At 37.7% G+C, this 22,588-nt stretch overlaps 1 protein-coding gene across 2 annotated transcripts in view; it reads right to left on the bottom strand.

Annotated features, from left to right (window-relative positions):
- The window catches only part of DOCK1 (dedicator of cytokinesis 1), a 599,368-nt gene that overhangs the window by 292,067 nt on the left and 284,713 nt on the right, over positions 1-22,588 (bottom strand). For both annotated transcript variants that reach the window (XM_019502991.1, XM_019502992.1), the window contains exon 28: positions 877-978. In XM_019502991.1, coding sequence (XP_019358536.1) covers positions 877-978 — 102 coding nt within the window. The remainder of the gene's footprint in view (positions 1-876; positions 979-22,588) is intronic.

Below are 22,588 nucleotides of genomic sequence, written 5' to 3'. Positions count from 1 at the left end.
AAAAAAAAAATCAAAAGGAGAGATTCAATTGTGACATTTAAGAAATAAGAAAAAAATAAAAGTAGTCACACATCTAGAAAGCATCCCTTAATAAAATAAACCATTAAAAAAGTTGGTAGTATGCTCTTGAAACTTCCTTTTTCTTACCGTAAATCCAATTTCAGAGATCTGTTCTACACATTTTAACACTGGAAGACTGCTATTTCATACCCTGAGGCAAGGACTTTTGGGAGTGGTGTCTTTTATTGGACCAACTGTATAGATGGGAAAAGGGATACTGACAAGTTCTGGGGTGACCATACATCCCAGTTTGGCCGGGACAGTTCCAGATTCCATAAGCCGGTCCCAACCACTTAGTCAAAACCACGGGCTGGAGTCCAGCAGGAAGGCAGAGTGGCATGGTGCACAAGGCAGGTAGGCGGACAAGCACTGCTGCCACTGTGCAGGAGCAAGGAGGGTTGACCTATGGTCACCATCAGATGCCTTATCTGAAGTCCCTACATTCCTTGCTCCCGTACAGTGTCAGCAGTGCCTGCCTTCCTGGTGCACCCTGCCACTCCATCCCCCTGCCAGACTCTGGCCCGGGACTTTTGACCAACCAGCCAGGACCAGCCTATGGAATCTGGGCTGTCCTGGCCAAATCAGGATGTATGGTCACCCTATACAGGAAGGTTCCTTATTATCTGGTCTAATAATCTTGCTTTCACTCTTTTGTATTCATAAGGTATAAAAATTAGAATGCTTCATTTGTCATTTTATATCAAGTCATGTTACCTGCACAATCACTCTTTTTCAGCTCTGTGATTTCATTTACCAAATACTAACAGAAACAAAGACAAATATTATAGAAGATAAGCATGCCAAAATTAAACTTACCACAACATCTGACCTCATCTTTCCAAAAGTCTTGATTAAATGAGCATAGTGGTAGTCTTCCATTTGCCTTAAAATGGCAGTCATGCATGCAACAAAATTTCCCTATTAACAAAACAAAACAAAAAAAAAATAGATGGGTGTGATACCTACTACCAAAACATTATCATCATTGTGGTCCCATAATGGTGAGTCAAAAATGGAGCATTCAAAGCAAAATAATTAAAACAATAATTTATCAATAATATGTGGTTAATAAAAATCCAAGATTCCCCCAACTCTCGTACATACACACTTTTAATAGGACAACAGAAACACCTATGATACAAGCATATGACTATATAAAATATTAATTTGTTTCATTATTTTACCAGGTACTTCAACTCACTGCAATTTTTAAACTGTATTTCAGACACAAAGAATTGTAAATATATTTTTAAAGACTTTTAATACATAACAAACATTGTTACTAAAGACATATCACACTTAGTTTGAGATCCACATTCAGTTAAGCCACTATAGTTCGATGAAAACTCTTTAAAAATTATTACGAAATATATTGTATGAATGTCATAAGTCATTTACAGAACAAAAAAGTGTTGTACTCTAACCATACAAAAACAGGAAGGTTTATGTACTGCAATATTGAATAAAAAAGCAAACAAGAAACAATACCACAAAATTGATTAGGCAAAACAGAGACCTTTAAACCCAGGATGAAGGGAAAAGATGGCATTTTTCAAACTCAATACTGAAGTACTCCTAGTAGTTAGTTTATTACTGCCTGCTAAAATTGTAGTAGGAGATAAAAGTATGTTAATGGTAAAATAGAGCATAAATTTTTTGATAGATTTTTAATGAAGCAACAAATCAGGCTTTTCTGTTTATTCTAGGAAATCAAAGGAAACAATTACTTGGAATGCTCTTTGATTTCTCTATCCTCTTACACAATATTTTAATTTAATCTTTCATAGATAGTTCCAATATCTGTATTTCATGCAAAGGTTTATGTCAGTTCTATTTGAATGTTGAACAAAGACAAAAACACACGAGAGAGTATTTTCAATCAGTTTCCTTCTAAGCTTAATCCAGATAGCTTAATTTTTGTCTTTCAGGCCTTTGTTCCTTGTCATCTAAATTTTCATTGCTACACAAGTTCAAGGAACTGAGATTAAGTCCCAAGCTAGGTAACAGGTTTGATTGGTATACTTGTATACGTACCCCACACACACTCATGTAAATCAACTGGACAAGCTCCTTGCACAGGCTTTCTGCATATCCTTCCTCTTGTAAGTAGACCTTGTCTACTTGTCTGAGTTTGGCTTTGGGGAAGGAATGTCTATATTCTTACTGCCTTTTCTGTGCTATACAAACAAACATATTTGTCTAGAATTATGATATGTGTAAAATATATAAATATGCAAAGAGAAAGACCAGCTGATCCAGGTATGTTGCAATTTCAAAGGCCCTTTATAGTTATTCTCTTCTAAATGAGCCAAGGATTGATATACAAACATAAAACTATCTAGAAGAAAATTTACATAAAGATGGACTTTCATGGACAAACAGAAATGTAAAAATATCGATTATCAAAGGAGAGATCAGGTAATATGCATGTAAAAAAAAAAAAAAAAAGACACTGAGAAAGGGTATAACAACTTGAGATGATCTCCAGTACATAATCAACCTATTTCTTATACTGATCCCATCTGAGAATAAACATGGTGTATTTGAGGCATGGAAGCCAGACTGAAGATACCACTGTCTCTGTCTTTCCCACCAGACCCTTGTACACAGTTCATACAAATCCAGGAAAGCTGAAGAATAAAAGCATTTTTTTTCCTCGATGCAGCTTCACAAACTGAACCACTACATAACTAATTTTTTTAAAATCCATTCTTTTGGAATTAGTCCTTCAAACGCAATTGTACAGTCTTTCATGTACTCAAGTAAATAAAGTTAAACATGTATCTCAATACTTCACTTCATCATGGCCTTTACAAATGAATCTATCAGTACACATCTTACCTTTGTTTCTTTCTAACATGGAGCATTTTCTTCACCTGTTTAATAGCTTTGATCACATATTTATGCTAGTCTCAATCTATTTGTTCAGTAATTTAAATCATTAAGAAGAATGACAACAAATGAGAGATGAATTTTGTACCGAGGGAATAGATTATGCTAACCTTGCATCTGAATGGAAGACTAATATGGGAAATGGTAAAACCGTTTGCATTTAAACACGCAGTTCTCAGATAGATCAACATTTAGGAATGAAGTTAAGCTTAAATGAATTCCTCTTAAAATGACTAATTATTGAAGATTAATGTTTGTCAACATAAATCCTCTCCTTCATATTCCAATCCCTCTAACTCTTGCCAAAAGATCATAATCCTCTCTTTGCAACAGAACAGTGTTTGTCTGTGGGAATTGCTATAACTATTGCTGATAAGCACGGAAAGAAGATGAGTCATTGGAGAGAAAGATAATTACATAAAAATATCTTATTAATTAGCACACTAAGAGTTAGAAAGGACACATGAAAGGTTAATGCCTTATAGTTAAATGTTATATTTCCATATAAAATATGGAAGTTTATTTTAAAAATGCAATGTTTGTCAGACAAAAGAAAATAAATTCATGAAAACAAGTACATTATAAGCAAGCTTAGCATAATACAAATTAAAGAAGAAAATATACCAAAAAACATACCAAAGTTAGCTATGACATCAAAATGTTCATATATCCCTAAGGTTGAAGTTTCATGTTACACTTAGAGCATACTACATCTATGCAATGTTAGTCAGTGTTAAAGTTAGATTGGTCTGCGAGTAGCCTCACAATAGAAGTTAATACTGTTTGTCTGCACAATTCTGACTTGCCATTAGGGGGTTGGTGAGCAAGGGTGTGCTTAGGAGCCAGGACACCTCAGCTCAAGCCCTGATCAGGGTACTGAAATAGTGCATTCTGGGATGATGGAGGACTGCAAATTGTTTGTTTTATCCCCGTGGAGCAGGCTGAAGTTATCCTAACATGATCTAGGTAGCATGGCCCAGAGTTATCCTTCCCCTGAAATGACAATTTTGAGATACTCAGTGGGAACTTAGCATGAGTTAACACAATTTAATGTGCAGATGCTCACATTTTAAGTGCCTTTAGTATGATCTAAGTGAAATGCATAGCTTCACCCTAACAGTATGTGGACAGACTTACAGTTAAGTCCGTGGAACAAAATAACACATTTTCAAAACTACATTTGAACTGGAAGAAATTAATATAGAAATCTAAAATGAGAAAAAAGGAGTTAAGATGCCCTGTAATAACTGAAAATGTCAAATGGCAATACATTCCCATCAACATAGGAATACAGAGCACTTGACTCATCCACAATCATGTTCATCCTTAAAAAACTCAGCTAGAAAAAAGCTGAATGAATGTGGTAACCAAATAATCTAAATGATATTCAAGGTACTGTACGATCTGGCCAACATGCATTTCAGTAATTCTGCTTTCTCCTGAATAAGAAATCAATGCAGGACAATATTCATCTTTATTATTTTCTGGTGGTTTGGGATTTTGACAGAGTTTGTTCTCAGAGGAGACAGAATGAAGCAAGGGAGTTGGCCACCTGCCTTACTGCTGCTGCTTTCCATACCACAGTGGTGGGGGGGGGGGGATGAATTTAACATGACCTCCCCAATAATTAGAGTCCAGCGTTGGAAAGTTGTAACAAATTTATAATTTTCCATGCACAGAATCTAATTATTGGGAGGAGTTGTCTTAAACTTGAAGTAGTTTTGGATTTGGGTAAATAGGGTGTATAAAAATTCTAGCCAATGCACTATATGTAGCTCTACCTCTTCAATAACTTTTTATATTTCAAAACTTAGAGAATCTTTGTGTTTTAACTGTACTTGACTATGTTTAAAAAGATTCATCCCTGTATAATACTTTACTATTGAACACACTGTAATATATATATATTTCCTCTTCTAATGTTTTTCTTTACATTTATTAAGATACCATTTGCAGCTACTATACCATTAATTATAATGCCATCTAAAATTACATCATTATTTATTAAATTACTTATAAAAGTTAATACTTTTAAAACAGGTAAGAGTTTCAGTAAGCTCTAATAACTATTTAGAAATAACAAACAATGCAATCACACTTTTAAGTTATTTCAATGTTTAGGTGGATTCAGAGACTACTGCCATTTTATATAGCATATCAGAGCAGTACAAAGAAAAAATCTAATTTGCTAAAAAATCAATACAATACTGCAGGAGTAATTGAAGGCCTGCACTTATACAATAAGTACAGCAAAGTGCAACATATGGTGCTTATTGGTGTCCTTTCCAGTGATTAGCTATTGATACGCTGAAATAGCATCAAATTTCATGTTGCTAGTCCTTCACACACTTCCACACTTACAAAATATGAAAATAAATACAATAAATGAAAAACTCCCGAAGTGACTAATCTCACTATTCCAAACAATGTAAGAAAAGTGTTTTTAATGAATTGTAGGCAGTTTAATGTGCTTAATTTCCCTTAGTATAAAACAAAGAAAGAGTAAGGCTATTTCCTTTCAAACTAGGTACACTGAAGCAAAAGAAAGACCTTAGGATTCCCAAGGCCGTATTATATTATGTGCTGTGTTTGCAACCATATCTTAACAGAAACAAGAGTATTTCGGTTTTAATAGGCACTCATTCATGAGCCCATAAAAATATGGTTGATTTTGCTTCATAAAGGATTCTATTATTACTTAGATCACATGTCTTATCTGAGAGGGATTTTTTTTGGTATGGTTCAAATCCAGTACATAAACCCATTCCTGCATTCTAATAATGTCTTTTTAAAAAAAAAAAAAAAAAAGTATGAAGAGGTACAAATCACCTAGATAGACTCCATGACTTGCCAAAATACATTCCATTCCCTTTCAAAGTTAATTATTCAAACCAGAATTTAAGAGATAAGTTTTTATATTAAAAGAAAAAACAAATCAAAAAAAATCAAAACTTCCCACACCAACATCTCTAGAAAACTCCAGGATAAAAAATATTTTCCCTGAACAATAAGCCAAAGGCTCTCTTTCTATAGAGTATCTGGAAAAATATATTCATAATAAACAAATACAATATGTGCATTTTGCTTTAAGCGGGTCTCTTGCACAAAATTAATCTACCATTTTTGGTAAAATTATCACATTTTTCTCTTTGGTACCAAGTCTTCTGCTTTAACTAGTCTCTAGCAGTTTCAAGAAAAAGTATTAAGCATTTATCTACCATGAAAAGCTTATCACAAGCAACAGAAAAAAACCCAGAATGGAGGCATATTCCCTTAGTAGTAGTAGTAGTAGTATCATCATGTACTTCATCATGAGAGATCTTATTTAAAACCACATCTATTTTTCCATTAAGACTTTCCTCAAACTCTCAAAATTTTACCGATGAACTAAAAATCAATATGAAGCTGAAAATTACACGTAACCTAAAATAAGAAATTAGAATTGATATTCCATTACATTTTAATTATAATGCTGTTTCTATTATATTAACTCATTTTAATGCCTTTATTCACCAAAACAAATGTGAAGTGGATGTTAACGACCAAAATACATAATGTTTTTCTGTTTGCTAAATGCGATACTCTCATCTATACAAGACGCTGACTGCACAGTAATTACTGCACAGACATTTAATACTTGTATAAGTAAGCACTGACAAACAGCTTCTTAATGATGCTGACTGAACAGTAGCCTGAGACAACTGCGCAGTAGCGTCGCATCACGGTTTCTGCTATGTGATGGTACTACACAGTAATCTCAGGCTACTATAGTCAATGTCTTGTGAAGATGCAGCCAATTTCTCCCTATATACATTTTAGTAAAATTAAATGTCAAGTGAAACTGTCCCTCAATTTTCAGTATCCTAGTTCACACACTCAAAGGGGCCTGTATTTACACTCAGTGTTAAGCACCCACCCTCCTTTTTAAAGCATATAAAATTTAGTATTGAATCACCAGCCACTTTCAAAAATCTTGTTCAATGCATGAACCTGATTTAAAAGATAAGTTGTTTCTTGTAAAGTAATGCTGGAAAACAATGCTGCTCACATAAAATAACATAAGGTGAAAAGTGACAAGCAATATTGTATAAAGCAGGTGACAGGCCATTTGTATCATTCTGTGGATTACTTTACAGGAGAATGAAATTTCCATCTTCCCTCTTCTATTGCTTGGTCTTAGTATGCCTCCTTTTGATTGGCACACAAGTTCTCAACCTTGTTAGACTTGAAGAACCCCCTCATTAAACTCAAGGCACCCCTCAGAAAATGTCAGCTCCTAGTTTTCACTCGGTTTTTGACTAGGAAAAAATAAATCAATTTTTCTGTTGCAAAGAGCTCAGAAAGACCACAACAGGTCAGAATGTTGACACTATGGATTCCTATCTGAAATCTATGGCTAAGTACAGACATTCACAAAGCCCAAGGCAAAAGTGATCTAAGTTATGCAGTTTTTCCATAAGTGGCACAGTTTAGATTGATAGCGAACAGAACACACATTTGCCCTTTGGTGGGAGGGAGGGGAAAGGTGGGGGGCATATTTTAGATAGGGATCCTCCATTTTTAAACCAGTCTGTGTGCGCCAAACTTCTGTTCTGTTACACATGTAGAGCAGTGTTGTGTGCTGGACCTCTGTTCCATTATGGGTATAGATCAGTTTCTGATCACTTATACCGGTAAAAGTGTCATGTCTGTACCTGGCTTCTGAGTTTATTTTGTGAATCTTTTATAGATTTTTTGCACACCTAATGGTGATAATATTGCACAGCATAAAGCCGGATCTTTGAACAGATTTCACAACACCCTGGTTGAGAATCAGTAGCTTGGCAGAAAGGCATCCAAAGTTATTATTACTCAACAATCACTTATCCAAAGTAAGTTCTAAAACAAACACTAAGAAAATGCCATTTTACAGAACAACTAATGCTTTTTTTGTTAATACAAAATATTTTGGTCAATTTAACAGGCGTGTATGCATGCATATGCGCAATACATAATATACAAAATAATAAATATATCATTCTATTCTTAACTCATAATAAAAAAATAACAGCAGAGTAGATTAGACTTCAAGTTTTATTAGATTGCTGTATTTCAAAATGTGTTTCAAAGGTTGAGAACAAACTGCAAAATTTGCCAGAAACAAGCACAGAAATCACTCTGTATGCATGTAATTCAGGTCCCTAGAAGCATAAAAACTCATTTCTGCTAACAGGTTTTTCATGGCATTTGAGAGAACATTAAGCTCAAGTACTCTCCACTGGTCAGTACACAGTAGATTAGAATCAAAGCTATTATTATTTTGTCATATCAGTGTCCATGTAGCATTTACAATGATTGTGACACAACTTCCTCAAGTTTCTAATAACAAGACATCCATCTGTATTATAATATGAAAGGGGACAGGTGTAAACTAAAATATTATAAATTTCACAGTATAGATATAACACTCACAGCACTGAAACAACCATCTGTCCCATGATATAAAACCTGACAGTAAATTCGAAAGCACCTTCACCAGACAAAGTATTTCATAGAAGTGGCAACAGAATTTAAACAGGTTAAGATGTTAAAGCCTATCAGCTTGCAACTGCTTTTGTATTCTCAGGGCCAAAACCTGCCTCTTGAATAAAAGAGAGAACCAATAAACCATTTTCATTTCCTTCTCCAAAATAAAGTTAGCAACATTATATTGTTATTAATAAAAATATAAATTATAACAGTGCTAATGTTCCCAAGTGCTACAGACATAACTATGAGGGTACACTATATTAGCCATCTATACATAATGTGGTAACTATATGACAATGGTTCCCAACCTTTTCAAACCCAAAGCACCCACTGGAAGATACCAGCTTTTCCATTCATTTTTTGACTATAGAAAAATAATAAAGCAGCCAGCCCCTCTTCCCCCTTTTCTCAGTCCCCAAAGCAGGTAAGACGCACCCAAGCATTCAGCACACACTTTCCTCCCGCAGTCATTGGCACTCTGCCCCCTCCCCACTCCCGCCCCTGGTTCTTTGACATGGTTTTGCCAGGGCACAAGCCTTGCTAGTTCTGCCTCTGGCAGGACACCTAAGCCCGTCAGGGTACAGAGATCCATTCTGCTTAAATCACAGTGCTCAGTTATTTACAAACCAAATTACAAACTCCTCCTCTAAGGTGAAAAAAAAAAATCAGGGATTCACCATGGAGTACTCTTCTACTTCTGCTTGTGCCTTTCTGCCAATAAAGCATCACTTAAACATGTTCCTTCCCATTTTTACCTGAAGCCGAGGGCACAACATTCAAGCAGACAAGGGATGAACTGTCGTGGTTGGAAGCATGGCCCATTGCTACACTAACCAATGCTATTTTTAAATATATTTCCTCCTGTCCCTCCACCTGTACCAGCTCTGGAACTGGGTGTCCCAGCCATCAAAAATCAAATGGTTGCTGCAGCAGGAGAGGTTCAGGGTCAGAGTCCCCAAGCCTTTCTGCTTCCCAAGAGGCTGTCTTCTTCTTCCATGTGGAGCCTACCTGACATTCCTTGTCAGTGTCTTTGGAGATGTCCACTGTTAAAAGCCAGATCACTCCGAAATGCTACCCGAAGGATGAAATCACTCCACCTACACCAAGTATCAGGCTTATCCAAGTCATGACAGAGGGCTCTTTGCAGTACTATAGGGTCTCTAGTGTAAGAATAATGTCCATTTTCTGCATACGTTTAGTGGCTGAAAGGAAGTTGCGTGAAAATAATTTATATTGGTAAAATACTTAAAACACTTTAATAAATCATCTTATTAAAAACAGGCAATCTGCTAAAATCTGTAACTTCACTGCATGTCACGAAGTATAACAACTATCATTCAGATAGGATTACTGCTATTCAAATCTAGAAGTCTGAACTGCCTTTGTTGGAAAGTTCATATACAGTCTCCAGCTGCTACTGCAGCCAGTACTGGAAGCAAAATAGATGCACACCTGCTCCATGCTCAGTTACTAGAAGAGTGAAAAGGATTCTTTCTCCTAATCCTTCTTAAGACCATTAATTTGTTTTTTTGTTGTCGGATGAGTGGTAGCAGAGTTGAATGATTTGGCTCTTATGAACTGTGAATAGTACTCATCTAAAATTTTATTACAAAACTGAGCACCAGTAGTGACTTAGGGCGTGTTATATAGGAAACATTATTGCTACTTACAATAAAGGACTTTTTGTCCTTTAAATTGGTGCCTAAATGAAAGCTTCTAAATTCATATTTGCATACCTAAATAAGGAGTCAAATTTTCAAAAGTGCTGAATGGAAAAACTAGGAAACAATTATACAAAAGTAACACTTAGAAAAAATGAAGTGGAACATTTTTAAGTCAACACATTTTCACAAAAGGAAAGGTTCATTTTGAAAGACAAATTTCAACAAAAACTTTTCACTTGTAAAAATCCATCCAGGTTTAGTACTGAATAATTTGGAAGACAAGTGTAATCAGAGTCCCTAACACAAGCAAAAACCTGCCTTTTCTATGGTGCATGTAGTGCAAGTCGTTTGATCTACCAGTCACAGTTTAGATAAAGTTTTCTAAGCCCTCAGTTACTACATACATTGCTGTTTTTTTCTTTCTGAGATACCTGAGGACATAAGATGATACTTTCCTAGCACCCTTTATTCTTTTTTTTCTATAGTTTCTATTTATTCTGAGTCCAGATGCTGCTTCATGTCCATGCCTTAACCCTCCATCTCTTCTCCCCATTAAACACAAACTCTTCCTTTCACTGGGTCTCACTGGACTAGGTATTCCTACTATGTTTCATGTAACATGTGCTGGTTAATAACATGAAAAGACTCAGTGCATCAACACTATATTTGCTCTATATCAAGAACTATTTACAAAGGAGTTATAGGTAAGCCATGCATTCAGACCACATGCATCCAGTCTTGCTTCCTAGAGGATCCCCCACATTGTGTCCTTTTGTAAACTATGCGGGTTTGCAAACTATAAGTGTCAAGCAGGTGGCCAGCTAGAACAACACAACTTAATAAGTACATTCTCACACAAAAAGATACATCATCAGCAACTTTCCATGCAACTGATCCTTTAGAACAGGGGTAGGTAACCCCCAGCATGGGTGCCAGAGTGTGGCATGTGAAGGTGTTCTGCTCGACACACATACCTCGGGGCAGACAGCGGGGAAGAAGCCAAGGCTGTGCTGCCACAACAAGGATCAGGCCCTTCACGGCTCCCTGCTGTCTGCCCCGGTACGCCAACATCTCACAAGGCTCTGGGTATTTTTGGGACTCTACCCAAAAACCTTACTGACCCCTGCTTTAGAATCTCCTGAATCTGACATCTTAGAGTTAGGGTTACCATACGTGCGGGTTATCCCAGATATGCCCTCTTTTGCGGTCCTCCGATCTCCATCCAGGCAGTTCTCTGAAAGCTGAACAAATGGGTTATGGGGGTTATGCGTCAAGAGCACCAGTAGTGCCAAGGGTCTGTGGGTTGGGAGTGATGCATCCTCTTTTTTGGAACTGGAAATACAGTAACCTTACTTAGACTTAAAGTAGTACCCAAATCAGAGTTTCACACACAGTCACTGACACAAACAGTTGTCTTGCAAGTGGGTCCAAAAACTGTGAATCCCCAAATCAGACTGTCATTATATTGTATATAAAGATTTTCATACACAGTAGGCACTTGTTAAAATATCGACCACATAGTCTTCATTTCTAATGCTATATACTTCTAATGCTAGTTCAGAGAAAAGCAAACACTTCAAGTACCTGAAATATCCCAATTAACAACATTATTTTTGCTTCCTAAATTAGAATAAATAGACTCTGTGGATTGTTTATAGGAATGTTGAAAATAATAATTAAAAATACTCCCTTCAAAGTGAGCACTGAACCATTTAGGTCAAGTCAGACAAATCCTAGAATATAGAAGATATGACAAAAATTAAACCTACTACAGCTTTGACTACACTACCAAAAACAGGAAAGTATAAACAAAAGACCATTTCACAGACTACAATTTATACAGAGTGTTAATTATTTGCAAAAGATGTATAATTTTTACAAGCAATATCCTCTGGGGATGTTAGTGCTATCAAAATGATATTTTTAAATACAGGGGGAAGAAAACAATAGTGAGAGTTATACTTCTGACATTGAAAAATGTTTTCAGTTATTACAGATATTGATTATGGTAAAATTATTTACACAAGTTAATCACATTATTAGTAAGTCCTAGGCCTCCAAAATATATTTGAAAATTATGTATATTACTTGTAATATATAAAATGCAAATAAGGGTTGCCATATTCTACTGTCATATCATTTAACATCAATGATCCTACAACACTACATTATGCTGCTCTGTGGTACAAAACACATGACAAGAAAGTAATGGATTCTGACATGAAACCTTTTTTTTGTTTGCATTTTTTATTTATTTATTTATTTATTTTTACAGATGGCACTTCCATTAACCTAACTGGTCTCTACAAAATATAATGGATAGTGCTCTCTCATAAAACAAGACAGTTCATATAATGTTTCAAATAAATGTTTATTTCTCATTATTTATGTAATAGCTCTTTAATCACAATTTTCCTAGCAGAACGGTGTGTATTTTTATATGAAGATGACACCATTTCTTTTACCCAACAGCTACGCTTCATCACTTTGATCTAATTCTCCAAGGTTCTGAGTACTTCCAAAGTTGTGCTGGGTGCTCAAACCTGAGGGGACAGTACTCAAGAGGCATTCAGAACCTTGAAAGCTCAGTTTAATAAGTAAAGCAAAGTAGTAAAGCAGAATACTTACATTTTTGCTACTAAAAACAACAATAAATTAGGTTTTAAACCATTTTACTTTTCATAATTCACAAAAATGGATAACTTCACATTCCAACAAAGATTAAAACCTTTTGCATGTTTCCACATGAAAAATTACTAACACATTTCAGCTTAGAAAAATTTATAAAATGTTGCTTTCGGTCAGTCTCTCAGCTACAAATTCCCTCTTGATCTTAAATATAAAAATATGAATGATCAAAGGGGTAAAGATTACAATTTTTCCCCAGCACTGTTTTTATACTGAAGACAAATTCTGCAGAATATTCACAACACTGGGCCTTCTTTGTGAATTCACAACAAAGTCCTTAAGTGCTCTGTCCTCATCAGAACGAAAATATATACTAACAGCAAGTGCATCCACATGCCCACTTAACTACACAGTAGGCTAAATTGCTGTGGTGTAAAGCATCATAGTCTATACGTACAAAGCTATTAGACCACGGCAAACAAATTTTTGATGCCATAAGATAGTATTGTCCCTGACAGTACTAAATGCACATGTAAATGCTGACCCAGGCATAAATTGCACCCAGTTAGCCCAGGCAGCAGGGGTCCAGACCCCTGTTTGCCACCTAGTCACATGGTTCCACTCTTTGGGCACTCTGCGCCCCATCCAGCCCCTCTACTGCCCAACGTCATCCCCTGGAACCCAGGGCTGACCCCAAGCCTGCTACCAGCCTGGGTCTGTCCTGCCCCAGCTCAAACTGCTGTTGTTCCGGGTGCACGTGTAAACGCCTTACCCAGGACCAGTTAACCCCAACACAAACCGTACCGGAGTTTATCACATCACCTTAATGGCATGTGTAGATGCACACAGTTAGTCTATTAGCTTCAAGAAAGGATATACAGTGATCCCTTCAGGCAAGACATTCATACCTTGTGCTAGGCACTTAGCCACTTAGAAAAAAGGAGATCTTTGCGTGATTATGGAGAGTTCCCTGAAAACAGGCTCAGTGTACAGCAGTGATAAAAAGGCAATTAGAATATTAGGAATCACAAGGAAATGAACTGGGAATAAAGCACAAAAGTTCATGGGTGCTTGTTCACACACCGGGGTTTAGTTCTCCCTAAATTGAAATGGTGGGTTTTTAAATGACACTATTAAAAAACCCACAAATTAAAAACCCACCATTTCAATTTAGGGACTTCTGTCATGTCACGTGAAGTCACAGCCCCCCTTCAGCTAACCCAACCCCCACCCCCAGTTCCCATAGGCAGGCTCCTATGGGGAGGGGAAAAAAAAAGTGAGGGGCCTGATCCTTCCCTCCTACCCAAGCCTACCTATGTCTCCCGCTGGGGGTGGGGGGGAAGCTGGTGATGGGTCGAGTGGTCTTTGAGCTGCGGGGGACCCTGGTCCTTCCCTCCATGGCAACAGTGCCACCCAGGCAGCACCCGCCTGCTAGCAGCCCACCCAGGTGGTCCCAGGGGGCACCCACCACCACAGAGAGAAGCACTGGATCCTGTGCAGCTCAGCCAGGCAGGCAAGCTCTGAGAGAAAACAAAAGAAAAAGATCAGGCTCCTCGCTGCTTTTTTTTTCCCTTCTCCTCAGTCGGGTCTGCCTGCATGAGCTGCTGCCAGGTTGCACAGCCCCTGAGCTGCTTCCCTCCATGGTGGTGGTGCAGACCACCCAAGCGGGTGGAGGGAAGATCCAGGGTCCCCCACAGCTCAGGGGTCACTTGGCCCACCAGCAACTTGCCATGGGAGAGACAGGTAGGCTCCAGCACCATGTGTCAGTAATGGATTCTGACATGAAAACTTCTTTTTGTTTGCGTTTTTTACACATACCACAGATTGGGAACTGCTGTAAGAGAACAAATCTAGTAACAAACAAACTGCAGAAGCAAAAGTATTCTGTTTCTCTATTCTGACTTCTATAATTTGGTTTAATATTTTACAATATTTCATAGTATATTAGTAAGTAAATAGTATTTATACAAAACAATGTGCTCTCGAGACGAATAACATCGAAGATTTGTATCTCAAGGGCTAGAGATAGAAATTACACATAAATGGTATAAGTGATTGGAAACTGGTTCAAATCTGTAACACAACAGACATTCAGTGCCCATAAACGACTTTCAAAATGGCCAAAACCAGTTTAAGATAGACCTGAATGGATATAATGTCAGATTTAACTGATTTAGGTCCATCTTAAACTGGTTTCATACATATACATGTGCATATTGAACTTCTGTCCCCTCCAAATTCAAGTTAACTCAGTCTCCCAGCATTCCAGGATGCTTTGAACCTTCTCTGCCAACCCCACCTCTGCCCCCTAACACACACAGAGTGGGCAAGGTAGCCTTGGCCCAAGCTGTCCAGGCAAGCAGGGAGGCATGTTTAGCACCCCAAAGCTTCTGGGCTGGGCCACAAGCAGGCATGTGGCTGCATTCCCAGAATCAAAAGTGAAGGTCTGGTCACTTGCTTATTGTTTCAATTTACACAGCTTAGACTAACCTGCAAAGACTAAATTGATTCAGCCTTGGGATTTTTGACTGTCTGTACTTAGCCTAGGAGTTTGCATAAACAAAGACTGGAGATGGGAATATTAGTTTCTAGTGGATTTCAAGAGGAAGTTCATTAAGAGAGTAGCTTTTATGAGCCAGCTCCCTTCTCTCCCTGGCAAACTGATCAGCAGCTTAGCTAGTACTATTCTTTATTCCATCTCCCATATGGCTATTTTACTCAAAAGTTCATCAAGCCGAATACAAAAACAATAGTTGGACAAGCCTTGCACTACTAATAATACATATGTAGCAATTTTTCATGGAGCACAATGCATTTTACTGAAGTCCATGGAGAAGTATTATATCTACTTCAGACACAAAGGCAGGCAAGGTTTTTTGGGTAGATCTTTTATTAGACCAGCTGAGTAGTTGGAACAAAGTTCTTTGCAAGCTTTCAGGCACAAGTACCTTCCAGGCATAGGGAGTTTCCGTTGTTGTTCTGAGATTTCCAAAGAATGAAAGAAGCTAAAAGTGTGACAGCAGGTCAATGAGAATGTAACTAGGTGGAAATTATGAAAACAATTATTACAGAAGGGAGGGGAGGGCAGGAACAAGGTGGGGATGGGTGAGGCAATGCTAAAGGTAAGCAAGGGAGACTTCAAAAGTAAATAGCTGGAAATTAGGAAAACAAAGGTTAGAGAGAGGCGAGGGGAGTGGGAGAGAGATGTAAATGGTAAGTTCAGGCTAGTACTTGGTGAATCAGATGGCAGGCAGGTTGCAATGTGTCATAAATCCAATGTCTATATTTCCACCTATTTACATTCTCACTGACCTCCTGTCACACTTTTAGCTTCTTTCATTCCTTGGAGATCTCAGAACAACAACAGTCTCCCTATGCCTGAAAAAGGGTGCTTGTGTCCAAAAGCTTACAAAGATCTTTGTTCTAACTACTCAATTGGCCTAAAAGATATCACATCTGTTCAAAGAACCTTGCCTGCCTGTGTCCTTAGACCTACACACCTACAATCAAAAACCCTTCAGAGCCACAGACACAGAGGGAATGTGCAGACACTCCTAGGACCCAATCTACAATCATGCAGTTTGCTTTAAGCGACATGACTGTAAATCAGGTCACGCTTGTCCAGATGTTCCTCAGTGCTGCAAGCCACACTGGAAACACAATATAAGTAAGGGATGGGGAAGGAATGGGCAGAATCAGGGAGGAGCTGGTGGATGGGAAGGGAGGGGTTTGGTGGGTCCATGGGCAATGCAGGAGGCTGTCCATCCAGGAGGCAGGGGGACACTCCTAGGAGCTGTTTACAGACATTAGTTCAGATCAGTAGGTGGTTCATTGTAAATTTAAGAAATTAGGAACTGAAAAAGCAAGAGAGCTTTTTTTTTGTACTATACTGACTGGTAAGAGGCTGAGATCTACTATTTCTAATATCTTAAAGGATATACTTACCAAAAAACAATCTATGTTTATAATTTGATTATTTTTTCTAATGTATGCACCACTTTTAGCTTTATAAATTAAAATATTGGCTTCTCTACCTTTTTTGTAAAGTAAATTTCAATTTCCATCCAAAAATAAATGATATAAAGCATGAATAAAAAAGAATCTTCTACTACATAAGAAATCTCATTTGACATTTTCCTACATAATAAAATATACAAGTAAGAATATCAATAAATGTATGTTGAAAGTATATGGCTACTTAAGTATGTGTATAGTTAATATTCTTGGTTAGGAAATGCTATGGAAACATGGACACTTTGAGCCCTTTCAAATGGGGAACATTTAAAAAAGGCAGCACCTGTTGCCTTCTAATTGCCGTATGAACAAGCTGAGAACAATTCATATGCAGCAAACCTCTCCAACTTTAACTTGGGATAAAGATGTGTTAAAATTGGAGCAGGTCTACTACATCTGAATCAGATCCAGCTCATTTTCACATAAAAATTAGAACCTACCATCTGCTGCCCCTTTGAAACATCCCCTTTTTAAGAGGGCTCCAAGTTTTTGTGTGTCCACACTCAAAAATGCCTTATTTATTCTGAAGTCTACTTAGTTGTATATCAATATTTCTTACAGGTTACCGAACTACAAATTCATCACCATTCTTTAGGAAATAATTAAAAAACACGATTGTTGGAAAACAAGATTAAGAATCCATTATCTAAATCAAGATTTCCTGTTTATTGTTTAATATCATAATGCACACTGGTGATTTAACTTATTTAAAACAATTCACTCTGAGCTAGTGGCCGTGTAGCATGGAAAACAAGTTATGCTGGCTAGTAAGCTAGAAAGGATGATTTGCCAACATGGCCAAGACTTTCAAAATCTAACCTTTTTTTTGCAGATTTCTGATCCCAATGTCATTTGCAGGACATATTCTCTGTCTCTCACATCCTTCACGTGCCTTGCTTTTTCGCATTTCGCCAAAAACGGCAATCATATAATTAAACAATCCTAAAAGTAATAGCAATAAAATGTCTCTTCTTCTGTACTAAAAAACTTTTAAGTTATAAAAAACAGTAAAAACACCACATAAAAAAATTAGGCTAAGAATGCATACTGCATATGCAATTTTGTTCATATTATTTTATTCATTTGTGTCTTCCTGTTAAATATAATGGTATTAGTAAACTTAAAATGAGACTGGTATTGGGTGTCTGCATGACTAGTATAACCCTGGGATTATGGTTCATGCCCACCTATGAGCCAGGAAATGTGAAAAGCAAGGGCATCACTGGTGATAGTTTACTGTACCAATTACATATTTGGAAGACATGCTGATCAAGCATTCAGGAATAAGATGCCCTTCCTTCAGGTTTGGGGAAAAGGAGGTGTAGTTTAAGCTGGATAACAGAGCAATGGCTTATCTTTGACTCCGTGTGTAAATGAAAGCAGTCTTAAACAAATGGAGGAAGACTGTAAGTTAGAAGCAAAGGAAAGCTAACAGAAATAACTTCAAAACAAGAGAAGTTCTCTCAAATCAAGAGAAAGGAGTTGGGTTTGTAGGCTTCAGTTAGTGTCTAGAGGAGTCTGAATCACCAAAGTAAGGAGAAGCAGGATTGGTATAGCAGGACCTTGTCATATTGCTTGTTTATTCTTTAGGTATTTAAAAGGGGAAGAAGAAAAAAAAATGTAAAAAACACATCCTAAATGTCTGGGCTTGAATTTTCTTATAGCAGAATATTTGCCTGCGTCTCTGGGGTCTATTAGCACATTTGTTTAATATAATTTTTGTCATAATTTTTGCTCAATATCTACTGTATACAATTTTTGTATCTGGTGTTAAGACAGTGAAGAGGAAATCAGGGAAATCAAAGTTATTGCAATACATCTATTTTACCTAAAGTTGCATAGCTCAACTAATGTAAACAGAACTGCTAAGCTTTTGCATCAGCTGAGAATCTGCCCATGCATCTCTCAGGACATGTGCAATGAAAGAAACAGTATAGATGCTGAAGATGGAATACAGAGGTCTATATTTTGACTTGCATTACATATAACTCAGATTTTCTCTTATCAAATACATTCATGAAAGTTCATTGAAAACTGGCTTTGGTTCTCCACTCACACTTCAACACTCCACTGACTTCAACAGTCACTCCCAATTTACAACCGAGTTCATGGAAGGTGAATAAGGCCAATGTTTTTAGCTATTAAACCCATGGAGGAAAAGTTAAAAGTAAAAACTGATCCTTTTGCAGAACAGGTAACTAAAGACGAAGATAGATTAGATGCTGTAAAGGGAGAGACAGACAGAAAAAAAACCTAAAACTGAATAAAAGCACTCAGCTTCTAAATGCTGAAATGGAAAGTTTAAAGAATCTCTCTAGGGCTTTAAACATAAGAAAATGCTTTCTCTACTACAAAAGTGGAGACACTGCAAAACAATGATTGAAGTAAAGATTGAGAAGTTCAACAGAGGTCCTAAATGACAGGGCTTCACTGCTGAGACATAACACATTGGAAGTCTAAAGAAACATTCCACTCTCAGATGCACGGATGCAGACAATGCACAGTGGTATCCGTCAGGTCCCCGCATACTTAAAGGGCAGATATTCAGCCTTGGTATGGAACATTTGTTTCTCTATTAACAATAAAAAGCACATTAACTTTACCACAGAAGTCTCCAGAGCATAAATTTAAAAAAAATAAAAATAAAGAAGTAAAAAGAGCTAATTTTACACTGCGGGTACATTTCTAGCCCTTATGTTCACATGGAGGGGCTGCAAAATTTTCCTTATTGTCTTAGCAGAGATGCAGTTAACTTCAAAAACTCCAAATAAAAACATATAATTATCAAGAAAAATAAACAAGTAGATCATGTCTGTCTTGTTCAAGCACAGACATGTAGACAGGCCTTGTTATATTGAAAATTCTCTGTTCTGAAATCACAACTGATGTTTTTATTCTATAGCTGGCAAAACCAACAGTTATTTTGAAGAGTATCGACTATGTTATTGTTTGGATACTGCTAAGGATATTCTTGAATTAAATTTACAAATCTTTCTAAGATGAATGCCACAGAAAATTCAATTGAATATATATGTTCCTATTTATTTGACCAGGTGTTCAATTGTGTATTTCAACTTCCTGGTTTATACAACAGGATATGGAAAATATAGAAAGCCATAGGAAGGGGATAATTAAATCAGTTTCTTAGGCAATTAATTTTATATTTAATAATAGATCCTTAAAATTTTAAGGCATTGAAACAATCTTTCCCACCCTTTCTACCTTTAAATCATGAAAACCCCTTTAAAGTGATTTATGACTCTCTGCCCATGAAACCAATTCTTTCCCGATACTGATCTGAGCGCCAGAATGAACACCCAAATATAAGATATAGATTTGGACACCATATTTTTGCTTTCATCGTATTAGCATCATCAAGATAATCATCAACATAACCTCAGCATACAATATTATAAGAAAGAGCCATGCAAGTAACGTATGTGCAATTTTGCTTTTCCGATATCCAATTTGTATGCAAGGCCATGCAGAAGAACCCAGAAAAGGTATATCTAGTATGAAGAGCAAAGAAAGTAAAAACACACCGGACAATATAAGTAACGCTTTACAAGGAGTGAAAGGAAGCATTTCAAAGGCACTCTTACTTACTTTGATCCATACAAAGATATGGACAAGATTTTGTTTTATTCCATTTTATTTTCATATCAGCTTAACAGTCTGAAAAATATGTTCCCTTACAAACCACCTATACCCTTAACCCCCTGCTCTCAGAGACTCATTGGTGGACGGAATATTTTGGAAAGAAGTGGAAAGAAGTATGATATAGTGATGTTTAGTCATTACGGGCATTTATACACCTACATTTTTCCAGCATTGCACCACAGATCAGCTACCTCAGAGCAGACTTAATTAATCGAGTCTGCTCCGCACACTAGCTGAGGCGAACCGCACTGTCACATGCAGTCGTATAAGCAGCAAAATGCCCATCAGCATGCAGAAAACAGTGGCGGTGCACCTCTGACCTAAAGCACATCTGAAGTGTTTTAGTTCAAAAGCATGCTGCTGCCATTTCTCACCACTGATGTGCATTTCGCGGCTTATACAACTGCACGCGTCACAGTGCCGGGCACTTTTCAATGCGTGCATGTGTAAAAATGCCCTTGATTACCTAACTCCACAGTGGCTTTCCTGCTACTGCCCGTCAGAATAAAGGTTTTGCCACTGCTCTAAATTGCACCCAGATCCAAAATGATATCCCACAATGGTTGTACCACACATAAATATAAAGCAACCTTCCCACTCAATCCTCAGAGTAGATTCAGTGTTAATAGCTACTGAACAGGTACATTTAGAAACTATCTTAAAACACTACTTTATAAGGACTACTTAGATAAATATTCAAGTCTGCTTCAGTGCTAAGAAAACAAATGTTCTAGGTCTTACCCCAATAAATATTACCCACCAAGCCATTAACTTGTAATGAGGAATAAGTATTTTTACAATTCAAGCAAACTGATAAATATGTACAAATAAAAGAGAGAAAAAAGTCATTGCATCCATCTGAATTATTTAAACATTTTTAGTTCACTATTGATTGGAAAAATGAACACGCACAATTACCCTGTTTGGATTTTTTTTTTACTAAAGCCTTTCTTGCCAATATATACACCTTATGAGTTTTGCCAACAACAGCCTGAACTAAAAAATGTTTTTTTACTAAATTTAAGATTCACATTCATTTTCAAAAGAAAAGCAAAAGACTAATGAAGGCGAAGAGATTGCAAATTTTCTAATTGTCCCCAACCACATGAAATACAAAGGTGGGAGCTACAGAGGAAAACCCTCTGTGTTTTAATCTTTTAAACAGCAGAGAGGTGTAGTCTCCTGCCTCAAAGCAGTGTCTAGTGGGGGGGGGATGTTTTTTGGCACAGTGCCAAAAACACCCACAACCTCTATTTGTAAGATGGCCAGGGAGCCACGAGGGGGGGAGAGGGGGGGAGAGCCATGAGGGGCCTGATCCTTGTTGTGGCAGCCCTGGCCCCTTCCCCATCACCAGCCCTGAGGTGCATGTGCACCCACCACCAGCAATGAGCCAGGCTGGGGTTCCACACACCCTGATGCAGCCACTTGCAGCCTCCCAGCTGCCTGCCACAGCCAACCCAGGCTCTGGGCAGGCCCGTGCCATCCACCATGGAGCCTGGGCTGCTTGGAGAAGGTGGTAGGGAGATTGCATGCAGCTACACTGGGTCCATGAACCCCCGGCCCAGCTCACTGCCGGCACTGGGGGCATGCATGTCTCAAGGCAGAAAGCAGGGAAGGGGCTGGGGCTTCACTGCCAGAACAAGGATCGGGCCCCTCGTGGCTCTCCTGCTGTCCACCCCAAGGTGTGTGTACCACACAAAATGCCTTAACATGCCACACACTGGCACGTGTGCCAGGCGTTGCCTACCCCTGGTCTAGTCACAAGCGGACAATCTCATGTACAAACCCCACAAACAACAAAATAGGAGAGAATGGAGTGTACTGTGTGGAAGCCTCTCTAAGCAAGAAATCAGCTTTCCCCATCCCTTCCTGCACCCTACTCCTCCCCTGCCCCCCCAACGCACACTGATAAAAATGGCATGAACAAGCCCTTTCATTTTGATTGTATGTCTAAAAGGTTATTTTTCTTGCACATATTAAGCAGTGCCTTGACAATGGCAGCCTTAACAAGCAAATCCTTACTAAATTGGTAAAGATGTCTTCTATATTTCCTGATTATATTTATAAAATTGCAGAACACAATTACAATAAAGGCCATATATCATACTCTCATTAGTCAGCCTGAAATAACAAAAGAATGCATCACTGCAAACACTATAGGC

This window comes from Gavialis gangeticus, unplaced genomic scaffold (genome assembly GCF_001723915.1).
Source record: "Gavialis gangeticus isolate Ggan-Ray unplaced genomic scaffold, GavGan_comp1, whole genome shotgun sequence".
NCBI lineage: Eukaryota > Metazoa > Chordata > Crocodylia > Gavialidae > Gavialis > Gavialis gangeticus.
Note: the sequence above shows the minus strand (reverse complement) of the source record. Positions and strands in the feature narration are given on the sequence as shown.